The sequence below is a fragment of the Schistocerca gregaria genome, chromosome 4 (genome assembly GCF_023897955.1).
Source record: "Schistocerca gregaria isolate iqSchGreg1 chromosome 4, iqSchGreg1.2, whole genome shotgun sequence".
Classification (NCBI taxonomy): domain Eukaryota; kingdom Metazoa; phylum Arthropoda; class Insecta; order Orthoptera; family Acrididae; genus Schistocerca; species Schistocerca gregaria.
Window position 1 is genome coordinate 454,119,222 of NC_064923.1, and position 20,331 is coordinate 454,139,552.

The window sequence follows — 20,331 nt, forward strand, 5'->3', positions numbered from 1 at the left end:
GATACTGGGATTTCTGATTTGTATAAGGTTATTGTACTCATGTTTTTAAATGCTTAACTTGTCAAAACTGGCAGACAATAAAGAGGTGACTAGCACTGCATGAATATGATACATACCTTGACACTGGTTTTGGCAATAAAAGGTGCATAATGTTGCGCAGCTGCTCGCGTCAGTGACCACCGCCAACAGCCATGTATTGGACAGCTAGTGGAATGCTGTTCACCGCTCTCTGGATCCACTGTCAGTACTTCTCGTGAACCCACCCAACATTCCTGCAAGAGCAATGTTGCAATTATACATTTACAGAAATGATGCTTGAGATGTTTATTTACCTACAATTGTTATTACTAATTTCATTATCTTCATGTTTCCCAGCTCAGTAGTTTTAACAGTTTTATGTTTCCTTCTTCCACTGTGTTTCCCCTGGATTATTTCCAGCAGTATTCTCCACTGTTTATCTCCACTGACTTTTTCCAGAGATAATTTATATGTTCTTTCGTTCTCTGTCAATTCAGAAATGTGCCTCATTCCCTAACAGATAACCAGATAGGCATGTATGTAGAGTGTGGGGCAGTGTGTTCTTACAATAAACAGAAGATAATAAACTCAGCTACCATACTACAGTCCATGTTTACGTGTTTATCTATTGCTAAGTCCCTCAGCAATATAGTAAGGGGTTATTTAGTGCTTTCTTTGACTTCTAGCAATTAAAGTCTGGGTATTGAGAGACAAAAGAGAACCTGGTTGTACAAGGCATGAAGCAGTGAGATTCTAAGTAAAGCTAAACCAATATAGGGAACGGAAAGATACATACTATAACCATTCCCAATATATAATCAAAAGACACAAAACTGAAGTTTGGTGGACAGTGCTAATGTGTAAAATAAAATACTCACAGCAGAATGATGTGTTCGGGAGGCCAGTGGTGAAGGTGGAGCTGTAGAGGCACCCTGTGTCGCTTGAGGAGGTGCTGCAAGCACAGTGACAGTTTGCTGACGGTCTGGAGGCAGTGCACGTGTGATAGCTGTCAGCTTGCGTGGCTGAGGTGGGGGCGGCTCAGGTGTGATACGTGTAGCCCTGGGCCGCCCCCGATCTGACTCCCCATCTGACGTCACACAACTACTTGTAAAAGCTGGCTGCTGTGGACAAGTGCAGCAGCAGAGGACATCAGCTCGACCGGCACGCCGTCGCCGCAGGTCGAGGCTTACAATTGCAGGGTACACAAGCAACATTGCTGCCAGGTTAAAGAGCATGAGCACTGCTGCCTGTAAAGCAGAAATGTTGCAGTATAAATAAACATTATGGAGTAAATACTTTGATGGTAGAAATTTTAACACACCTTATGCAAGAATGATTTAAAATTAAAAATAAGTGAGGTTAGATGGTTAACAGGTTTTTTTATGGTGATTGTAATAATAAACAATTTCATGGAAGAAACACCTGTAATTTTGTAAATCCTGGCTGGAGCAACAGGTATGGACACACAACTCACAACTTTGAGAACTAATAATAATAATAATAACATTGGAAATGAATATTTAAAACTACAGCAAGATCTCAATTATAAGACTGTGGATCATCCGATTTGCAAAAAATGTTATCTATGCATGGTTCAGCAATTTTTGAAAAATAAAAAAAAAACTATGCCTGAAGTATTTTATTATAATTAAAAGAAATATTTTTTTAAACACACTACACAAACTTGAAAAATTTCTTGTTGTGAATACGTAGGTAACAAAACCATTCACAAGTGGTTAAGTAGCAGTGCATGTGAACTTGAAATTGAGTAGTGAGTTTGACATGCATGTAGTGAACAAAAGTAGAGGACAAGAGTGAAGATGAGGGGATTGAGGAAACTAAGGACACACACCAATACACTGAAAAGCGTTATTAGAACAAAATTCATTTGACTATACCGATGCTGTGGCTCTTCAGAAAGTGAGAATCATTGTCAACAGGAAAATGAATGAAAAACAGAAAATTTGGATGACTATTTCCCAAAAACAAGCTAAGAACAGGTGATCCAAAATACACTGCTTTTCAAACTTAATTTTGTAAGGAAGTTGTTGGCACCTGTCGAGTAACGCATAAGTAATGTTTAAAATGTGTCATGAAGCAAGTTTTTTTAAATATAGTAAATAGTAGTTTCTAGTAAAAATGTGGAGCGTCTTTGTTTTTGGATGAAAAAACAGAATGCTACAACAGTGGCAGTCAGAATAAAATCCAGTTGTCAGATCCCTTGGTGAGCAACCTTTTTTTATGCAATTTAATAATTGCTGTACTACCCTTGTCAAAAACAAACTTGGCCTCAAGTGTTAAAGATGTAAACTAGATTTAGCAGTCAGGAATATGACACTATGACTCTACCAAAGTTGTTTTCAGTTTTTTAGTTTAAAGTTTGCTTGTAAGGCAGAAGAAAGGATCATTTACAAACAGATTAATGTGGTGAAATTCTGCCATGCAATGACTCTCATTATTGATAGATCTTGGACACATGCCTTTTTGAGCTCTTATTATTTCTGTAGAACAGTGTTGATAAGTCAACTGAGAAACAATAAAATTTACTTTTGTGTATTCTGTGATGCTGCACATTATTTTCCTTTTCTGTTGTGTGATATGTGGTAGATATAAAAACTGAGGACAAAATTTTATGGTAATTAAGTGAGTGAGTGAGCACTTACATTTTTACAGGCTTGTTTGTGCTAATTTATAATACTAAATGCTGAAAAGTTTGTCAATACGAATAATTTTTATATTTAGTGCTCCATTGTTATGTCTGCCAGTTGGGTGGAAAAATCGGAATGTGGAAGCAATAGTTACATGAATATTTCCAGATTATAGCTAACCAAATCCATGATTCATGTATGTGTGCATACCCAGGTGTAGGAAAACGATATAACCTTTTATCTGAAGCTAATTTTCAACATAATTTTGATTTAAAATTAAATTATTAATGACATAAGAAAATGAAACACTATTAAGATTTTATCTTTTCCTCAACTAAGAAATTACAAGACTGAATTAATACCATGTTTGATAATTTTTCTATATTTTAATATCTATATAACCTGTTTTAAGAGGGATTTCTGCTGTTATTAAAGGTATAATGGAAGGGTAAAACATACATAAAAATAGGGTGTGTGATTACAATATTTATTCAAATAGCTTGTTCAAATATAACTTTTACACAATCTTCCTTTTATTTTTATTTACAATTAGCAGACATGTGTTTAATGTTTTCCAACTAACCTGCAGTGAAAAGACTCTGAGCGCAGGAATGGGGATGAGTGCAGCAGCAAAGAAGGCACAAGCATTGCTCAATGATGTCAGCAGCACGCTGAGACCAGACCGCTTCAGGACCATGCCTGTTTGTTCCTGGAACAAAAGAGGCAGTCCTTTTGATGAAATACTTAATGATTGGACAATGAGCATAGTAATTTTACAACTTATTTGTAATTTCACTTGGTATAAAAAATTAGCATGTTTGATGAGTCTAAACTATTGAGAACCTGAATATTACTACAATGCAAGAGCAAACAGTATCAGCATCACAGTTGTATAGAGTCCTGCTATTTTATTCAAATCACTTTTTCAAATTTTTGTCGCAATGATATGTATAATCTTACAATGTACTTAGTTCCTGTGTGTGAATAGGGTGCATTTTATAGACAAGAATAAAATGGGAAAATGCTTTATACAATCTGTACTTACATCTGTTTGTATGTTGGTGACTTCCTGGTCAGCATAAGTGTGTGTCAAGAGAAACATATCATCTACGCCAAGTCCAAGTGCTAGAAATGGCACAATCTGCAATGGAGAGCAAGTCGTGAGTCAGCCTGTTGATTGGCAGTTATGCTGCTATAAAGAACAGCTGTGGTCAAGGTACTGACCTGCGTGGTTGAGGCATTGAAGGCGATGCCAAGCAAAGCACAGAAGCCCAGACCAGCAGCCACTGTAATGGATACTAGCACCACACCTGCCACACCCACACCTGTCTGTGAGCGCACCGGATCGCTCCACCGCAGAAGCGACAGTCCAGCATATAACAGCTGGAAATAAGTCACTTTGCTTGAAGAAAAATCCATATTCATCCCACTGTTTGCTTTGTACAAATCTCAAAATGACTGGGGATGAAATTGTAACCTTATTACTTTTGTTAAATATCATGAGTTAACTTTATGGTACAGCTAGGTGCTCTGCAGCCTAAATTAATTTTGAGATCTTTTGACACTCAGAAGTGTCAGTTCAAAGTATATTTACAGATTTTTGTCATACTAAGATAATTCAGTTTATTATATACAATACAGAAGGCGTTATACTCTAATGGCTAAGTAAACTGAATACACTGGAGGGTACCTGACTGTGGAAATCTTATTCACTCTTTAATACAAAGTGGAGTGGAACCCAGTAGTGCTATGGCAAGTATAACAACTGATGCCAGGCAATGTACTGACAAACTGGATAAGTCTATTGGGCAACCTATGACCACTCAAAACAATTTACTAACTATTCTCTAAGAAAAATACTGTTTTGTTTGCTACTTTAGGTTCCAGGGGATAAATGGAGGAAAGAAAGAAGTTTACTGCATTTGTTTGTGGCTCCATTGAATTCTTACCTACTGTCTGAAAAATCTTGTTCCTCTATTGTAATGGAAAATTTAACATTGTGCAAGTAAATTTCTGGAGAACAGAGTGGAGCATGCTGACAGAAAATATTTCCTAGAAAAGTCAGCAGAGAGCCTTTATTGTATGGGTCAGGAGACTGGATCTCTGGCCCAAATATGGTATTCTGCCCAGGTGCACGTCAAAAGTTATCTTGTTATGTTACAGCTAAAATATGAGTTGCTTAATAGCTGGTGGAACTCAGAGAAGACCACACTTTTCTATCCGGTTCAAATGCTTAGCACTTCATTCTTGGCATGCAACAATAATACACCCTTTTGTTATGAAAAAATATAGAATAGCAATAGGCCTTTTAACACTGAGTACCAGTGATCTTGCATCAAACCACTGCATTATTAATTTTGTTTTGAAGTAACAATGCCTGTTACATGGAACAACTGATGCTATTGCAAACATACTGAGATACTTTACAAATGTAGTGCATTGTAGCAGTTATTTAAAGCAACAGTCGGCATGGAGATTGTGTCAAGGAAAAATTCGAAATTGCTTTCAAATACATCACACAAAATGACGGGTAATTGTAAACTATACATCCCAGAGATTCCAAAGTGAAACCAACTCTTTAAAAGAACTGACTGTTTGCTTTTTGCCAGTTTCTTATTTTGTAACACATTTCTTATTTTATAATAAAGGTTGATTATGTGAAAAATTTTAAAGTGATATTTTTTCATATTGTTGGGACGGGTTAAACAAACTAATCTCATTTCTTCACTATTGTCTACAAAGTTTGTTTTTATACTGATAGAAGGTGATTAGTTAGTTTTTACATGGCTTACCATTAATACATATCCAGCGATTACTTTCTCTAACCGCAGTTCCGAAAATTGACTTAGAATATCATTCAATGTAGTAGTGGAAAATGAATACATGCTATATGGAGATGTACCGTTGTCTCCATTCATATACTTCTGAAGTTCCTGCAAGTGTATAAGAAACAAATATTGATAAGTAATGTGGGAGATACTGTCCATATTTAATCAATGTCATTGGAAGTACATAAATTCATACCTCCGAGAACCTCCTCTGCCAAGTATCGAGCACCAAGGCAGCTTTTTCAGGGGTCCATTCAACATGATGGACTTTGTACGATGCTGACCAGAAATCATATAACTCTCGTTCTCCCATCAACTGCACAACAGTTTGGAGAGCTCGAGCTCTGAAAATTATAAACAGGCATTAGTGATAGCAGGACGTAGAGTATGAACAGTGGTGAATACCAGAAAGCAGACAACAGCTTACTTTTTAATATGTCCAGTCTTATTCTTGACTGTGCCTCCAACTATCAAATCCTCAGGCCAATGCATATACTTAGCAGCAAAACCATAGCAGCCACCTGTCAGTTCTGCCCCTATATCAGGTATCTGGAATGTGAGTTGAAGAAGAAAAAAATAGTACCGTATTCACATATTGAATATTTCAGAATCATTATGGTACGAAATGTGGTTTTAACTGGATTAATGTTCTTCAAAGAAATTTCTCTCTCTCTCTCTCTCTCTCTCTCTCTCTCTCTCTCTCTCTCTCTCTCTCATACACACACACACACACACAATTTTCAGAGGCAAATTATTATTTGAAAATCATTGTAAAAGTGGAAATGTTCATGGGAACATAAACAGAGTAAAGGGAGACTTTTATTTCCACTCAGACTCAAGTAGTGCTATATGATTGCAGCATCGCAGACAAAGTTATTTGTACAATTAGGCTATGATGAATTATATGGTGTTCTCTACTGTGCTAAAAAACTTCAAGTCACACAGACAGTTCACAAAAACCACAGAAATATGTGTAACTGAATAATCTCTGATGAGAAAAGAGGATATCTACACAGAAAATCCAACGAGGATGTGAAGCAATTCTGAAACTACTTTGTACTGAGCTTTTGTACAGTTTCCAGGGAGTATTTTATCAGTTAGGAGTGAGGATCTCACTATAAGTTGTTGTGATTTTCACATCACACTGACTTGCTTTACTGTCTGAGATAGGGGTCTGTATGGGTTGGTGGCTCTTTTAGTGCCAGATGAATAATGTAGGTGTATGAAGCTCAAGTTCCTGTCGATCCTATAATATTTCAATTTAATATACACAAGGCATGACCAGAATGCCAGGTAATTCATTTTTTGTTTGTTTGTATACGTATGTTTGCAGTTCTAGTATACATTTAAATCGTCATACTGCAATACCTTACTAACGTGCCAAACATTATGGCATAGTCCACTAATATAGTGGGGGTATGTATGAAAAGCAGTCACAGTTTTATCACCTCAAAATAATAATGTTAAGTCATTCATTTCTTATTTGTTTGCAGGTACATGTCTACAACCATGGTGCACTTTATAGACGGAGGTGACAAAAGTCATGGGATACCATGTTGGATCTCCTTTTGCCTGGTGTAGTGCAGCAACTTGACATGGAAGTCCCATGCTGAAATATTTAGCCATGCTGCTCCCCTGCAGAAATATTGAGCAATGCTGCCTCTATAACTGGTTGCACAGGATTTCGTGTATGGACTGACCTCTCTATTATGTCCCATAAATGTTTGACAGGATATGTGCTGGGCAGGCGTTCTGGCTGGCCAAATCGTTCACTCAAATTGTCCAGAATGTTCTGGGTCTTGGCTTTGTGGGGTCTGTGCTATGCTACACTTGAATGCTATCATCAGCTCTTACCAACTGAAAGCGGGACTTATCTGTCCAGGCCATGGGTTTTCAGTCATCTAGGATCCAATCGAAATCATCATGAGCTCAAGGAGCTGCAGGTGATGTCGTGCTGTTAACAAAGCCACTCGCGTCAGTCGTGTGCTGTCATAGCCGATTAATGCCAAATTTCGTCACACTGTCCTAACGGATATGTTCGTCGTACGCCCTATTTTGATTTCTGCGGTTATTTCGTGCAAGGCTGTTTGTCTGTTAGCATACACAATTCTATGCAGACGGCGCTGCTCTCGGTCATTAAGTGAAGGCCGTCGGCCGTGATGAGAGGTAATACCTGAAATTTGACACTGTGGTTGTTGTATACGGAATTCCCTAATGGTTTCCGAAATGAAATGTCCCATGCGTCTAGCTTCCACTACCATTCCACGTTCAAAGTCTGTTAGTTGCCGTCGTGTGGCCATAGTCACGCTGGAAAGCTCTGCACATGAATCAGCTGAGTACAAATGACAGCTAAGGCAATTCACTGCCGTTTTATACCTTGTGTACGGATTGCTACCGCCATTGGTATATGTGCATATTGCTATCCCATGACTTGTCACTTCAGTGTAAAGACCCTCGCCACAGTACCGTTGCACGCCGCTGCAGAAGCCAAACAAAATGTCCACCTTATCAATCGGCTGTTTCTCTTCTTTTTCTGGCTCCTCTAGCGCCGAGCAACGGCACTGTAGCGCGGGGAGTTCAAGGTGTAGCTGGAATGCAGACATATAACTTTACTTTTAGAGGTCGTAATTAAAACTTATGACTACACCTCGTATATAAATTTCGCCTCGTAGGCTTTTTGTGTATAAAAAATGTCGAGCTGCACCATGGTTCAGCTGCCACTGAATTCTAAGCAATGTCATTGTCCGGCAACTATGGAAACTGAATCAACTTTGTGCTATAATGCAAGCCAGGAGCGACGCAGCCCAAAGAGAAAAATACGAGGGAAGGGGGCAGCAGACCACCGACTCGGACATGCCAGGTGGCGGCCCGTACCTTGCATTCTCGGCCTCCGCTCACCTACCTGCCGCTATTGTCACGCGGCGATACATCAAGCTACCCACCGTCGGGCCGTATTGTGTGCTGACTGGCGACTGGCGGCCGTACTTCCCATTACGAGCGGAAAAGTGTCCCACAAAAGCAGTCCCCGAAATTGAGATATCCGTGGGGCTGTGGCTTCTCGCGACCACACAAACTCTGCCACGGTGCCTTTTAGGTTTCAAAGGGAGGGAGAGTCGTTCCTTGTCCTTCTCTGCACCTGTGCCGAGCGCAAAGTGTGGAATTTTTGCCAGGTGTCACATATAATCGGCGTTTTTCACCACCTATCCCCGCATAGTGCACTCTGACAAAAGATTTAAGATGTTCAGAGTGTCAGATACAGTTTCTGCAATCCAGTTCCATTTGCCAGCGCTGTTGATTCAACACACAAGGCGATTCTGGAAAAAAAGCATGTAAATTTGGAGGTCATGAGCTATACACAGTGTGTCTTAGTTCCATGGAAACTGTGGCTATAAAAATAAAAGTCATGGGTTATGTTAAGTAAGTCACTGTTTTTATTCCAAATAGTCTCTCCTGAATCGAAACACAGCTGAAATCGTTTTCAAAGTGTTTTCAACTAGCCACTGTAGCCATTTTTCGGAGGTACATTTAGTACTGCAGGACAATTTTCGTCAATGGCCTTAATTGCATCACAATAGTGTCCTTTTATTGCCAGCTTCAATTTGGGAAACAACCAGAAGTAGGCTGGGGCCAAATCCGGCGAATACAGTTGGTGATCCAGGACTGTGATCCATCAGCTGGCCGAAAACTCGTCTACAATCTTCGCTTGTGGGATGGGCTGTTATCATGGAGGAGCAACTAGGAACCTGCCTCTCGGTATTCGGGTCGAACTGACGAAATCTCGCCCAGAAATGTTGGAGGACCCAAATCGCTTGATGTTGCCTCACTGCTCCATTGCCGGTGAGCGTCAGAAACGTACTGTTATTACATTCGCGTCCAGGATGCCTGCTGCAGCTTTGAATTGTACAGCTGTTCTTGAAACTTCAAGGATCGTAACACCGCAACTCGCCACGAAATAGCCCTGCAGTTTGGAAATTCACACAAACAGTCGTACCGTAATGGTACACACTGTGTCATCCCGTTAACATGAAGCTCCCAGAAACGGATTTCGTAAACCGATTTCCCAGGACCGCTTCTGGGGGGTCATATAAAAACTTCAAAATCGATTTTAGAAATCCGCTTCTCGTTGTCGGTTTTCCAATTCCGCAATCTATTTTCGCTCCCATGTAAACGCAGTCGGTTTTGAAACGTGCTTGGGCTGTCAGGTTTCGTCTTACTTTTGAAAATTTTCGGCTAATATGGACGGAGTGGCCTTTTGTATAGTGAAAGGTAAGTAGAAATTATTAAACTGAAGCTGTTTACGTCTCGCCTACTTGAAGAGAAATAGCGATTGTGTTGACTAAATCAAACTGTAACGGCTGTTTTCCAGGCACCATATTTAAATGGGCTACAAAATCCGCTTCAGATCTTATCATGTAAACACCACAGCGGACAACGGTTTCCGAAATTCAGTTTTCCTCTTTCGGAAGATGTGTCGCATGTAAACTTAGTGACATAACTGTAACGTTATAACTCTACTCACGATTCAATCGTAGTGACATAACTGAAACGTTATAACTCTACTCAAGATTCAACCGTTCAGTGAAATACTGTGCCTTGCAGTTATATTTCACTGTGGACTTTTTGTATTTAGACAGCACTCGACCTTTATTAGCCCGGTAGGACCATGGCTGACACCCTACCCCTGTAGTTGTGACTGGATTGACCAGTAACTGTTGCCGCACTTTTTCCATACAGGGTGGAATAACAGTCGGCAGGGCGTTAAAAAAAAATAGGTAGGCGGTGGTTGCACGCCTGCGGTACGTGACGCAATTAGTACTTTAAATTTCCTGCGAGCATCTGCTTTTTCCGGAAGTTACAGCGTCACTATTCACCTCGTCCAGAACGTCTACAGGTAGAGAAATATAGCCTGAATTTTAATACTTGCCTCCGATCCGACAACGTAGACAATAGTAGTTAAGAGATATGGAATTCGTCTGAAAATGAGAAACATCAAGAAGTTAACGATTAATGGATTGTTGCAGTGAGAAGCGCCTAAATTGACGCTAATTTACCCGTTAATAGCAGATGGCTGTTATTTGTTGGTAGAAGTAGAGTCAGGCAGGAACCAGAGGCAATTTGCAACTAATGTTGCAGATACACTACTTTCATTGTTGGTATTTCCAATCCTGCTTTATGATATATAGTTAAAGCCTTATTTAACAAGCTATTGTTCGTCTCTCGCGGGCCCTAGAAAAGATCTTCACAAATCGAACAAATCATGCCTCACCACACAACAGACGTATTATTTAAGTATCGGTTTGAAGCACGGTGAGATGAATACTGACTAGCAGTGAGTGTTCTAGATCCATTTGTCGTGAAATCTGAAACTGTGAGTTGCGCCCCATCTCAGATCCTGGGCATGCTCTTGTGCACAGTGTTGAGAAGCCTGGAAACCTATGGTATCTTTACATGACAGTGGTATATATTGATCCCGATTTCTGCCGTAGTACGTTACCCAGCGTTCCCATCGCGTGAATTAAGCAAAATCCCAACAACACAACTGAACTCAACCTCGAAACATGGCGCTTGAGTCAAGAAATCTCGCTACTTATAATTACCTCGTAACTATCAGAAGCAGTGGCTGGAACCTTAGTTATAGGAATACTCGCTCTGCAACGATTCTCCCCTGCGAAAACTAGCGTTTCGTCAATATCGTACCGCTGTCGAATACATATCGAAAGAGTTGCTGATCTGCCACTGCTTGTAATATTTGGCTACGGAGCTGGTCCCAGTACAGCGCTAGATAATTCACAAGACATTATTTTGCAAGAGAGATCCTAACACAGTGTGGCTTACCTGTCCCGTCTTCTTGTTGGGCGCCGTCTCTGGACATTCGGGGTCCAACGGGTTGAGGCAGGGCTTCTCCTGGTAGGCGCTGCTTATTCCCGCCTGTAACGCAAAGCCGATAATTAGGCACCTCGGTCTCCACACAACTGCAGGCTTACTCAAATTACACTGATCTCTCTTTTACTGGCTGCAGCTAAATCGTATTACAATCTCTCCGTCTACAAAAATCTTGTTTTAGTTGTGCCATACCAATGCAGAATGTACTGAATAGCAGATGGATTCATCACTAACCAACACTAATTTGTAAAGGAATTTTATGCTGAGTGATTCAGTTTTATCCATTCACGATCCAAACAGCATTCCTTTCTTTAACTGATGGGGCTTTGGTGCTGTTATGAGCATTAAAGATCACCGGAGATTGTACATTGGGAAATAAGTGGACAAATGTAATGCCACCGAGCGGCAAACGTTTCTACTTTGACCGTTCACAAACGCATGTGATTGTGCCTGTAATCACTGAATGATGACCCTGTGTCAGTATTCGATGGTAAGACTACTATAAATTTTCGTGTCTGCGCCTAAAAATTTTATGTCTTTGAGGCCGAAATCGATGGGAATTTTGCAAGTAACTGATAAGTAGTTTATGATGAAGTGCAGGGGATTGCAGTAGAAGATGAGTAAAACCAGTTGGTGGCCTGAAACTAACAAATAAAAAGCGATGCGGACCGGAGAGCAGTATGAAATGTATCATCTCTCGTTCCACAGTCCCCTAGGATTGCGTCAAATGGACGTTTTAATGTGGCCTTCGCGTCTAGACAGCATGTATTCATGTGACGATCGAGAGACGATATTGTTTGGAATGCGATTACATATTCTTTGTTTATCTGGGGAAATTAATCAGCAAGCTAGTTTGAAAAGGATTCGTAATGAATTAATCCGAAAATGCGGAGGAGTAAAATCGTACAGATATCGATGACATTCGGTAGCCACGTAGAGAAGGTTGTGTGTCTGAAATTAATGTAAATGGGGAATTTGTCAAGTGGGAGCGCTAGTTGGAATAACGTGATTTCTCAGTTGGGAAATGAAGTGCATGCTGAAAGTACAAATCGACGTTGTGAGGTTCTGATGGCTCCTGCATTGCCGTAATACGCTTTCATGAAGCCATAGTTCTCAACAGTTCTAAATAAATAATGTTGGAAGGTATGCAGTGTTGCGGACACCGCAGTAATAACGTAACCTGCATGCACAGTGCTTCTGCGAGAGCGCAGCCACGGTAATATAAAGAGAAACGTGGAATGCCTTGGTATTAATTAATGAGTATTTCATTGAAATTTAGTGGGATTTAGGAATTTCACCGTCTTAACGTTACTTGCAAACCAGAAACAACGGCGAACAAACGCCAGCTATTAATTTATGGTCTGATCATTTACACCTGGTCCATAGGTGTTCACTACAGCGGGGGCGGGAGGAACACCCGCCCCCCTCTGTGGAATGAAGAATATAGATTTTTTAAATTTATTACTGAGTCTCAAACGTTTCGAGAAGTGATTTCCTATAATTCCGTTACACCCCTCTTTCAGCTAGTTGTAGCATTACGTGGCTGATCGCAGTGAAACAATGCTGATTTACACTGTTCAGCCTGAACATTACGACCACCTGCGTAATAGCTTGTATGTTCACCTCTGGCGAGGATAACTGTGGCGAAGCGTCGTGGCATTGAAGCAATGAGGCTTTGGAAGACCGCTGGAGGGAGCTGACGACACGGAAAGAGGGGCGATGAGCTCTGTCACATTCCAGATGTGTTCGATCGGGTTCAGGTCTGGCGAGATGGGAGGAGTGGGGGGTGAGCACATCAATTGGTACTCGCCATTGTGTTCCTCGAACCGCTCCTCCGCACTCCTGGCCTTGTGACATGGCGCGTTATCTTGTTGAAAAGTGCCACTGCCGGTGGGAAACATGATTGTCATGAAGGGGTGTACGTGGTCCCAACACTAGCACATATACGGGTCGTCAGCTGCGGAGGCCCATCGTTAGGAGTGCTCGGTGCACTGTGTGTTCAGACACAGCTGTACTCTGCCTAGCATTAAAGTCTGATGTTAGTTCTGCCGCAGTTCGCCGTCTGTCCTGTTTTAGCAGACTACCCAGCCTACGATGTCCGACTTCTGTAATGAGGAATGGCCGCCCAACCTACGACATCTGGAAGTGGTTTCGCCACGTGTTGACGACACTCACCACAGCACTCTTCGAACACTCGACAAGTCATGCAGTTTCCGAAATGCTCGTGCTGAGCCTCCGGGCCATCACAATCTGCACTCGGTCAAACTCCGATAGATCGCGCGCCTTCCCCATTGTAAACATATAAAGCACCCTTACTGATACTATATGCACAGTGCGTGTGTCCGACTAGCAGTCATTCCTCGCCGCGGACGCCGGTGGTCTGCTAATCTGAATCTAATAGGAAGCGTTATTTAGTTAATCCCTTCACTGTGACGCGTACAGTAGTCGAAAATAGCACCGTAATGTAACAACGTGAGCTGCTCCAGGACGCACGGGGGGGGGGGGGGGGGGGTACGTGCGAATGGGGCGCACCCTCCCTAGCTCTCAGCGAAGATAGAAAAATACAACGTAGACAGGAATTTTTTTATTGGTTTACGCAGGTTTTGAACAATGGCAGAAACTAGAACATTTTTATAGTTGCTTGCAAGTCACCATTTGTTTTCCAAAATATTAAAAATACTCCAATGTCTTGTCCCCCCCCCCCCCCCACTTCCTTACAACTACCGTATGGGCGCCCGTGTCAGTTGCTGAAACGTTTTCCAATCAGCCTATATGCGGATGGCTGTTCAAGACAGAGAATGTCGTAGGGTCGCTTCGAGGTACCGCTTCAGTACGACCTACAATACATTCCAGGCGCCTGATGCGGTCCAAGCCGTTCATCGCAGGGCTGTCCACCAAAAGCTCTTAATTGTTCTCCTTCGGTCGATGGCCGTATCCGTTTGATGTCTCCGTCTTTCTTTCTTTCTCCTTTCTTCCGTTGCTCCGCTTTGCTCCCTCCGGATTTACAGCGGCGGTGCGCGCGCGGGAATTCCAGAGAGGAGAGGGCGGTCCGAGACAATTGCGTTATTTATGCGTGGCGTGCGTGCCCAGGCGGCAGCCCCTGGGTGGTCCGGGCTGACAGCAGCTACCTCCGCGGCCGGTGGGCCGCTCTCAAAATACACGCCGCTGAGCCAGTCTGAAGGCCCAGCGGACACGCAGGGGGGCTGTGGGCTGAGCACGGCGTTTACAAAAGGTCGCCTCACAGCTGCGCAATGACACGCTTACAGCCTCGACTTTACTTTCATCTCGAGACAGCGTCGCTGCTTTACACTGCGGTGACGAAAGTAATGGGACAGCAATATGCACATATACAAATGGCGGTAGTATCCCGTACATGAAGTATAAAAGGACAGTGCTTTGGCGGAGTTGTCATTTGTTCTCAAGTGATTCATATGAAAAGGTTTCCAAATTGATTATGGCCGCACGAAGGGAATTAACAAACTTTGAACGCGGAATAGTAGTTGGAGCTAGACACATTCCGTTTTGGAAATCGTTTGGGAATTCTGAGATCGACAACAAGAATATGCCGAGAATACCAAATTTCAGGCATTACCTCTCACCAAAGACGCAGTGGCCGTCGGCTTTCACTTAACGACCGAGAGCAGCGGCTTTTGCAAAGCGTTGTCAGTGCTGACAGTCAAGCAACACTACGCGAAATAACAGCAGAAATCGATGTGGGACGTACGATACGTATCCGTTAGGACAGTGCGGCGAAATTCGGTGTTAATGGGTTATGGCAGTAAACGCCCGACGTGAGTAACTTTGCTAACAGCACGACGTCGCTTGCAGCGCCTGTCATTATCTCGTGACCACACAGATTGGACCGTAGATGACTGGAGAACCGCGACCTGGTCAGATGAGTCCCAATTTCAATCGGTAATCGCTGATTGTAGGGTTCGACTGTGGCGCAGACACGACGAATCATGAACCGAAGTTGTCAACAAGGCACTGTGCAAGCTGATGATGGCTTCATAACAGTGTTGGCTGTGTTTACATATACCAAGAGAGGTGGCGCAGTGGTTAGCACACTGGACTCGCATTCGGGAGGGCGACGGTTCAATCCCGTCTCCGGCCATCCTGATTTAGGTTTTCCGTGATTTCCCTAAATCGTTTCAGGCAAATGCCGGGATGGTTCCTTTGAAAGGGCACGGCCGATTTCCTTCCCAATCCTTCCCTAACCCGAGCTTGCGCTCCGTCTCTAATGACCTCGTTGTCGACGGGACGTTAAACACTAACCACCACCACATGTGTTTACATAGAATGGACTGAGTCCTCTGGTCCAGTGAACCGATAATTGATTAGAAATAGTTCTGTTTGGCTACTTTCAGATTATTTGAAACTGGTTTAAAGAACCTTCTAGAGAATTCGAGGGAATGGTTTGGCCGCCCAAATCGCCCTACACGAATCACATCGAGCAATTATGGGAGGTGATCAGTTAATGCACAAAACCCTGCACCGGTAACAGTTTCGCAATTATGGACGGCTATAGAGGCAGCAGGGTTCAATGTTTCTGCAGTGGACTTCCAACGACTTGTTGAGTCTACGCTACGTCGAGATGCTGCACTACGCCGGGTAAAAGGAGGTCCAACACGGTATAACGTGGTATCCCATGATTTTTGTCACGTCAGTATGGTCGACTGATACAACGGAGCGAGGCGGCCAAGCGGTTTCCTTTAATTGCTCAAATGCTGGAATGGTTCCCACGAAAAGGACAAAGTCCATTTCCTACTCCATCCTTCACCATTACAAGTTTCTGCTCTGTCTCTATAGAATGATTTATATTATTCGGCATCTGACTTTGCAGGTCCGAAGTTGTGACGTTTTCGCGAGAAGTACTATCTGTAGGAAAGCGTCACGGCGCCCCACGGCTCTAGAAAATCGATTTAAAATATCTATCTCCTGAAAAAATGACGTAAAAACTCTGAATTTCACGAATGGCTAATCTTCGAAGGGCTGTAAGCGGTAAATGTTTGCGAACAAATCGACTGAGAAGACTTATTCTATCAAGTCGCGAAACAGCATCAAATTGGCCTGTAAAAGATGCGCGCCGTCCGAGATTTTAGCTAAAATTGTACTTGAATATTAACAACCCCTTGTTGTTGCACTTATTAAATTTGAAACTGACGTTTGTGTAAATTTTGGCTCTAAATATTGTGAATTTTAAGAGCATAAAATTCACAGTTAAATCGCGTTGCTCGTTTTCCCTTCTAAATTTGCCCTTGAAAGCACGGTAGTTTCTTAATTTAACTGAAAACGTAATGAATTTCCGCATAACGTTTACAAAATTTTTCCTCTCAATACTCTCATGGGAAACAGTAAAATAACAATGTTAGCGAAATAACCAACTAAGCTGCTGGTGTAAGAGAGCGAGAAGATATTTAAAATTGCGCGCGGCGAGCATGTTTTTTTTTTTGGGGGGGGGGGGGGGGCAATTTGAGGCTGTTTCTCAGCTTGCTAGGCCAAGTGTCCTGCATGAAATGTTCATCTCGGCCTCCCCTACACTGTTGTGGTACATTGTAAACAGTTATCGTTTACACCCAGCATAGCGCCCCTAAGCTTGTCAAGAACTATTCTTCATTTGAAGCGGGCAAATATTTTTGGGAACTTGCCATGTAACATCTCAGAAAGTATTGAACTCACTGAAATACTCTCTTATGATAACCAAAATACCTCGCTCAGTAATAGATCTTTCCAAATTTGCGCGTCGCATAGTGTTTGCTATGTACGAGGGGCATTTAATAAGTAATGCAATACATTTTCTTTCTCGGCCAATTTCGATTGAAAGAATGCGGAATTTGTTGTGGGACATGGCGGAATATTCCCGATTCAGGCCCTATAATTTCGTGAGTTTCCAACAGGTGTCGGCGTCTGTACTGGAGGTGCGCTCCAATCAGAAAGCTGTCATTTTCATTTGGCTGAAAACCAGAGCATCGTAGATATTCATAGGCACTTGCACAATGTCTGCGGAGACTTGGGAGTGAACAAAATCGCAGTGAGTCGTTGGGCGAGGCGTCTGTCATCTCCGCAATAAGGTCGCGCAAACCTGTCCATATCCCGAGCGGCGGCCAGCCGCGCAAAGCTGTCGCTCCTGCAATGCTAGAACATGTGGACACTCATTCGATGTCATCCACGGATCACAAACAATCACCTCGCTGCTCAACTGGACGTGGCTTTTGGTAGTGCTGACACACTTGTCCAGCAGTTGGGCTGCTCACATGGGTGTGTATGCTGGGTTCCTCGCCGCCTGACCGAAGACAATAAAGAGCAACGAAGGACCATCTGTGCGGAATTGCTTCCGTGTTACGAGGCTGTCGCGACATCTTTTGTCGAACATGGATTCATAAATTCAAACAGGAAACAAAACGAGAATCCATGCGGTGGCGCCACCCCTCCTCTTCTCAGAAGAAAAAGTTCAAAGCCGCACCATTAATTTTATGACGTAGGTCTTCTGGGGCTGTGAAACGGTTATTCTGTTTAGATCCTCCCTCGTGGTGCAACGATCAACTCTGAAGTTTATTGCCCTACCCTCAGAAAATTGGAGAAACGACTGCAGCGTGTTCACAGCCACAAAAATGCAAACACACTTTCCTCCTCCATGACAACCCAAGTCTGCGCACCCGAGAGAAGCTGAAAAAACTTCATTGGACAGTTCTTCCTCATCCAGTCTACAGCCCGGATCTTCCACCTTACGACTTGTGTCTGCTTGCCCCAATGAAGGATGCACGTCACCGGAAGAGGTACGCGGTTATTTATGCACAAGACACTGGCTCCGACGTCAACCACTGTGGTGGTACCACGCGGGCATACAGCCCCCCCCCTCCCCCCCCCCCCCTGGTAATCTGGCGTAAGGCTGTCGGATTGAACGGAGATTATGTTGAAAATAGGGCTTTGTAGCCAAAAGAATGGGGAATAGTATAGTGCATTGGAATCCTGAAAAAACCAAGATGCTTTCAGAAGAAATTTGTTCCATTACGTATTGAACACCCCTCGTATAAACATCGGAAAAGTCATTTTTTTTTTCAAAAATTTCTCAATATTTTTATTCGCAACAATATAAAGCCTGAACTCCTATCAAAAATGACATAAAAATTTTGTAATTCATGTATAGCATAGATCTCTATATTGCTAATAATTATGTCAAAAATATGTTCTTAATTTTAATTAGGGCCAGGAATACGTTTTTCCTTGACACTGGCAAATTTACGCTTCCAGAAAAGTTACTTGGAAACTGCCAGGCACAATGCTTCGTACAGCGCGGTGCGTGTGCGTGTGTGTGCATGTGCGTGTGCGTGTGCGTGTGCGTGTGCGTGTGCGTGTGCGTGTGCGTGTGCGTGTGCGTGTGCGTGTGCGTGTGTGGAGTGGAGGGAGGTGGCAACAAAATGACAGCTGAAAAAGCCAGGCTACCATTGCCCATATTGCTGGCAGGAGTACTCCAGTCAGTATCTGTCAAACGTCAACTAATTTAAATAAGACTGAAAGTCCTTGTAGTCGATGGGATGTCACACCTTAACTTTCCTTCCTGCGGCTATTATTAAGAAGCTTTCCTCCAAAATATTGGTAGGAAATGGAAATATATTTAAGAAGGCTAACTTTCACTAAAGATGTCATATTTTTGATACGCTGTTATATCATAGCTAGCCAACAGGACAGGCTAAAGTCGTGGAGCAGCAATAGCGAGATATTGAAGCATGATTTACATGACACTTCATTTCTAAAACTGGCACAGTGTCAGTTAATGCAGCGTGACACCTCTAATATAATACATAGAACATCAGTCGGTGCATTTAAAATAATCGTATGACAAAAAAATAGATTCGTCAGTAAGGTAAAAGAAAAGTAAAACAATCGTACTTACTCTCTTCATGTATCCTTCTAGCGTACCGAAGTGGAAGTTGAAGTCGAACGATTTCATCTGTTCAACTAATTTCTGTGGGTGCAAGTTCGTCCACCGAACGTTAGATCCGATGACCCTGTAAGAAAAGGAAAAAGAAGAAAAAGGTTGTCATGAGTGATTCGCTAATTGCAGGAACACTTCCTGATTAATATTTTTTAAAATTTACACTCCATGAATGGAGTTTAGCATGGATCGAAACGAGAGATAGGATGCAGTCACTTACGGGATGGTAACGGGGTATCCTGGTTCTGGCCCCAGCAGTTTGGAGCCTTCCCAGAAGCAGTCCAGGGGAGAGATGAAGGTGCACGGCATGATGTTCTCGAATATCTGCGCAACAAAACGACAATAAATGTTGATCCTGTTCCTTTCGTAGCACAACCGTGGAGATAACAAGAACGGGAGAAATGCACGTACCTGCTCAATGTAATGCTCTTCAAAATCTGGCACACTGGGCGAATAACACAGATCTTTCAATCTCCACGTTCTGCAACAAGAAGGAAACGAGGCATTTGTCATCAAGCTTACTAGTAACAGAGACTGCAATAAGCATGAGTAATAACAATTGGCAAGCATAAGTCTTGGAAGACCCGAGATACGTAATGCGAAGAGACTCCAAGAAACAAATAATTTTTCGTTAAAGGCCAGTGAAGAAGTAGCACATTTAATGTTGAAGAAAGGAATGGAGAGTGTACTGTTCCGGAGTAGGGTGGCTACCACGTATGACCACAATGCGGAGAGCCTAGGTTCAGTTCGCGAAACTATCAGAGACTTTCCCTTGGTAGGTTGACTGGAACGGGGTCATCCAGGCTCGTGATGCCAATTAAGAAGCTACTTGGCCGCGTAGTAGCAGCTCCGAGGTCAGAAATGCAAACAACGGCCAAGAGAGCGATGTGCTGATCCCTTACCCCTCCACCCCGCGTCCGGATGATGTCATGTGGTACGGGGACATGGTGCTGCATCGCGCGGCTCTCTGTGTCTGATCACGGTGTTAAAGGCTTTTTAGGCTGGAATTTCAACCCCA

The 20,331-nt window shown here is 42.7% G+C and overlaps 1 protein-coding gene across 1 annotated transcript in view; it reads right to left on the reverse strand.

Moving 5' to 3' along the window:
- LOC126267315 (protein patched) overlaps positions 1 to 20,331 on the reverse strand; it is a 130,919-nt gene that overhangs the window by 13,037 nt on the left and 97,551 nt on the right. The window contains exons 4-15 of the mRNA XM_049972411.1: positions 19,725 to 19,794; positions 19,534 to 19,637; positions 19,272 to 19,386; positions 11,330 to 11,422; positions 5,922 to 6,043; positions 5,691 to 5,838; positions 5,459 to 5,599; positions 3,891 to 4,049; positions 3,712 to 3,807; positions 3,250 to 3,375; positions 897 to 1,265; positions 117 to 272 (exon numbers count right to left, since the gene is read on the reverse strand). Coding sequence (XP_049828368.1) covers positions 117 to 272; positions 897 to 1,265; positions 3,250 to 3,375; positions 3,712 to 3,807; positions 3,891 to 4,049; positions 5,459 to 5,599; positions 5,691 to 5,838; positions 5,922 to 6,043; positions 11,330 to 11,422; positions 19,272 to 19,386; positions 19,534 to 19,637; positions 19,725 to 19,794 — 1,699 coding nt within the window. The remainder of the gene's footprint in view (positions 1 to 116; positions 273 to 896; positions 1,266 to 3,249; positions 3,376 to 3,711; positions 3,808 to 3,890; positions 4,050 to 5,458; positions 5,600 to 5,690; positions 5,839 to 5,921; positions 6,044 to 11,329; positions 11,423 to 19,271; positions 19,387 to 19,533; positions 19,638 to 19,724; positions 19,795 to 20,331) is intronic.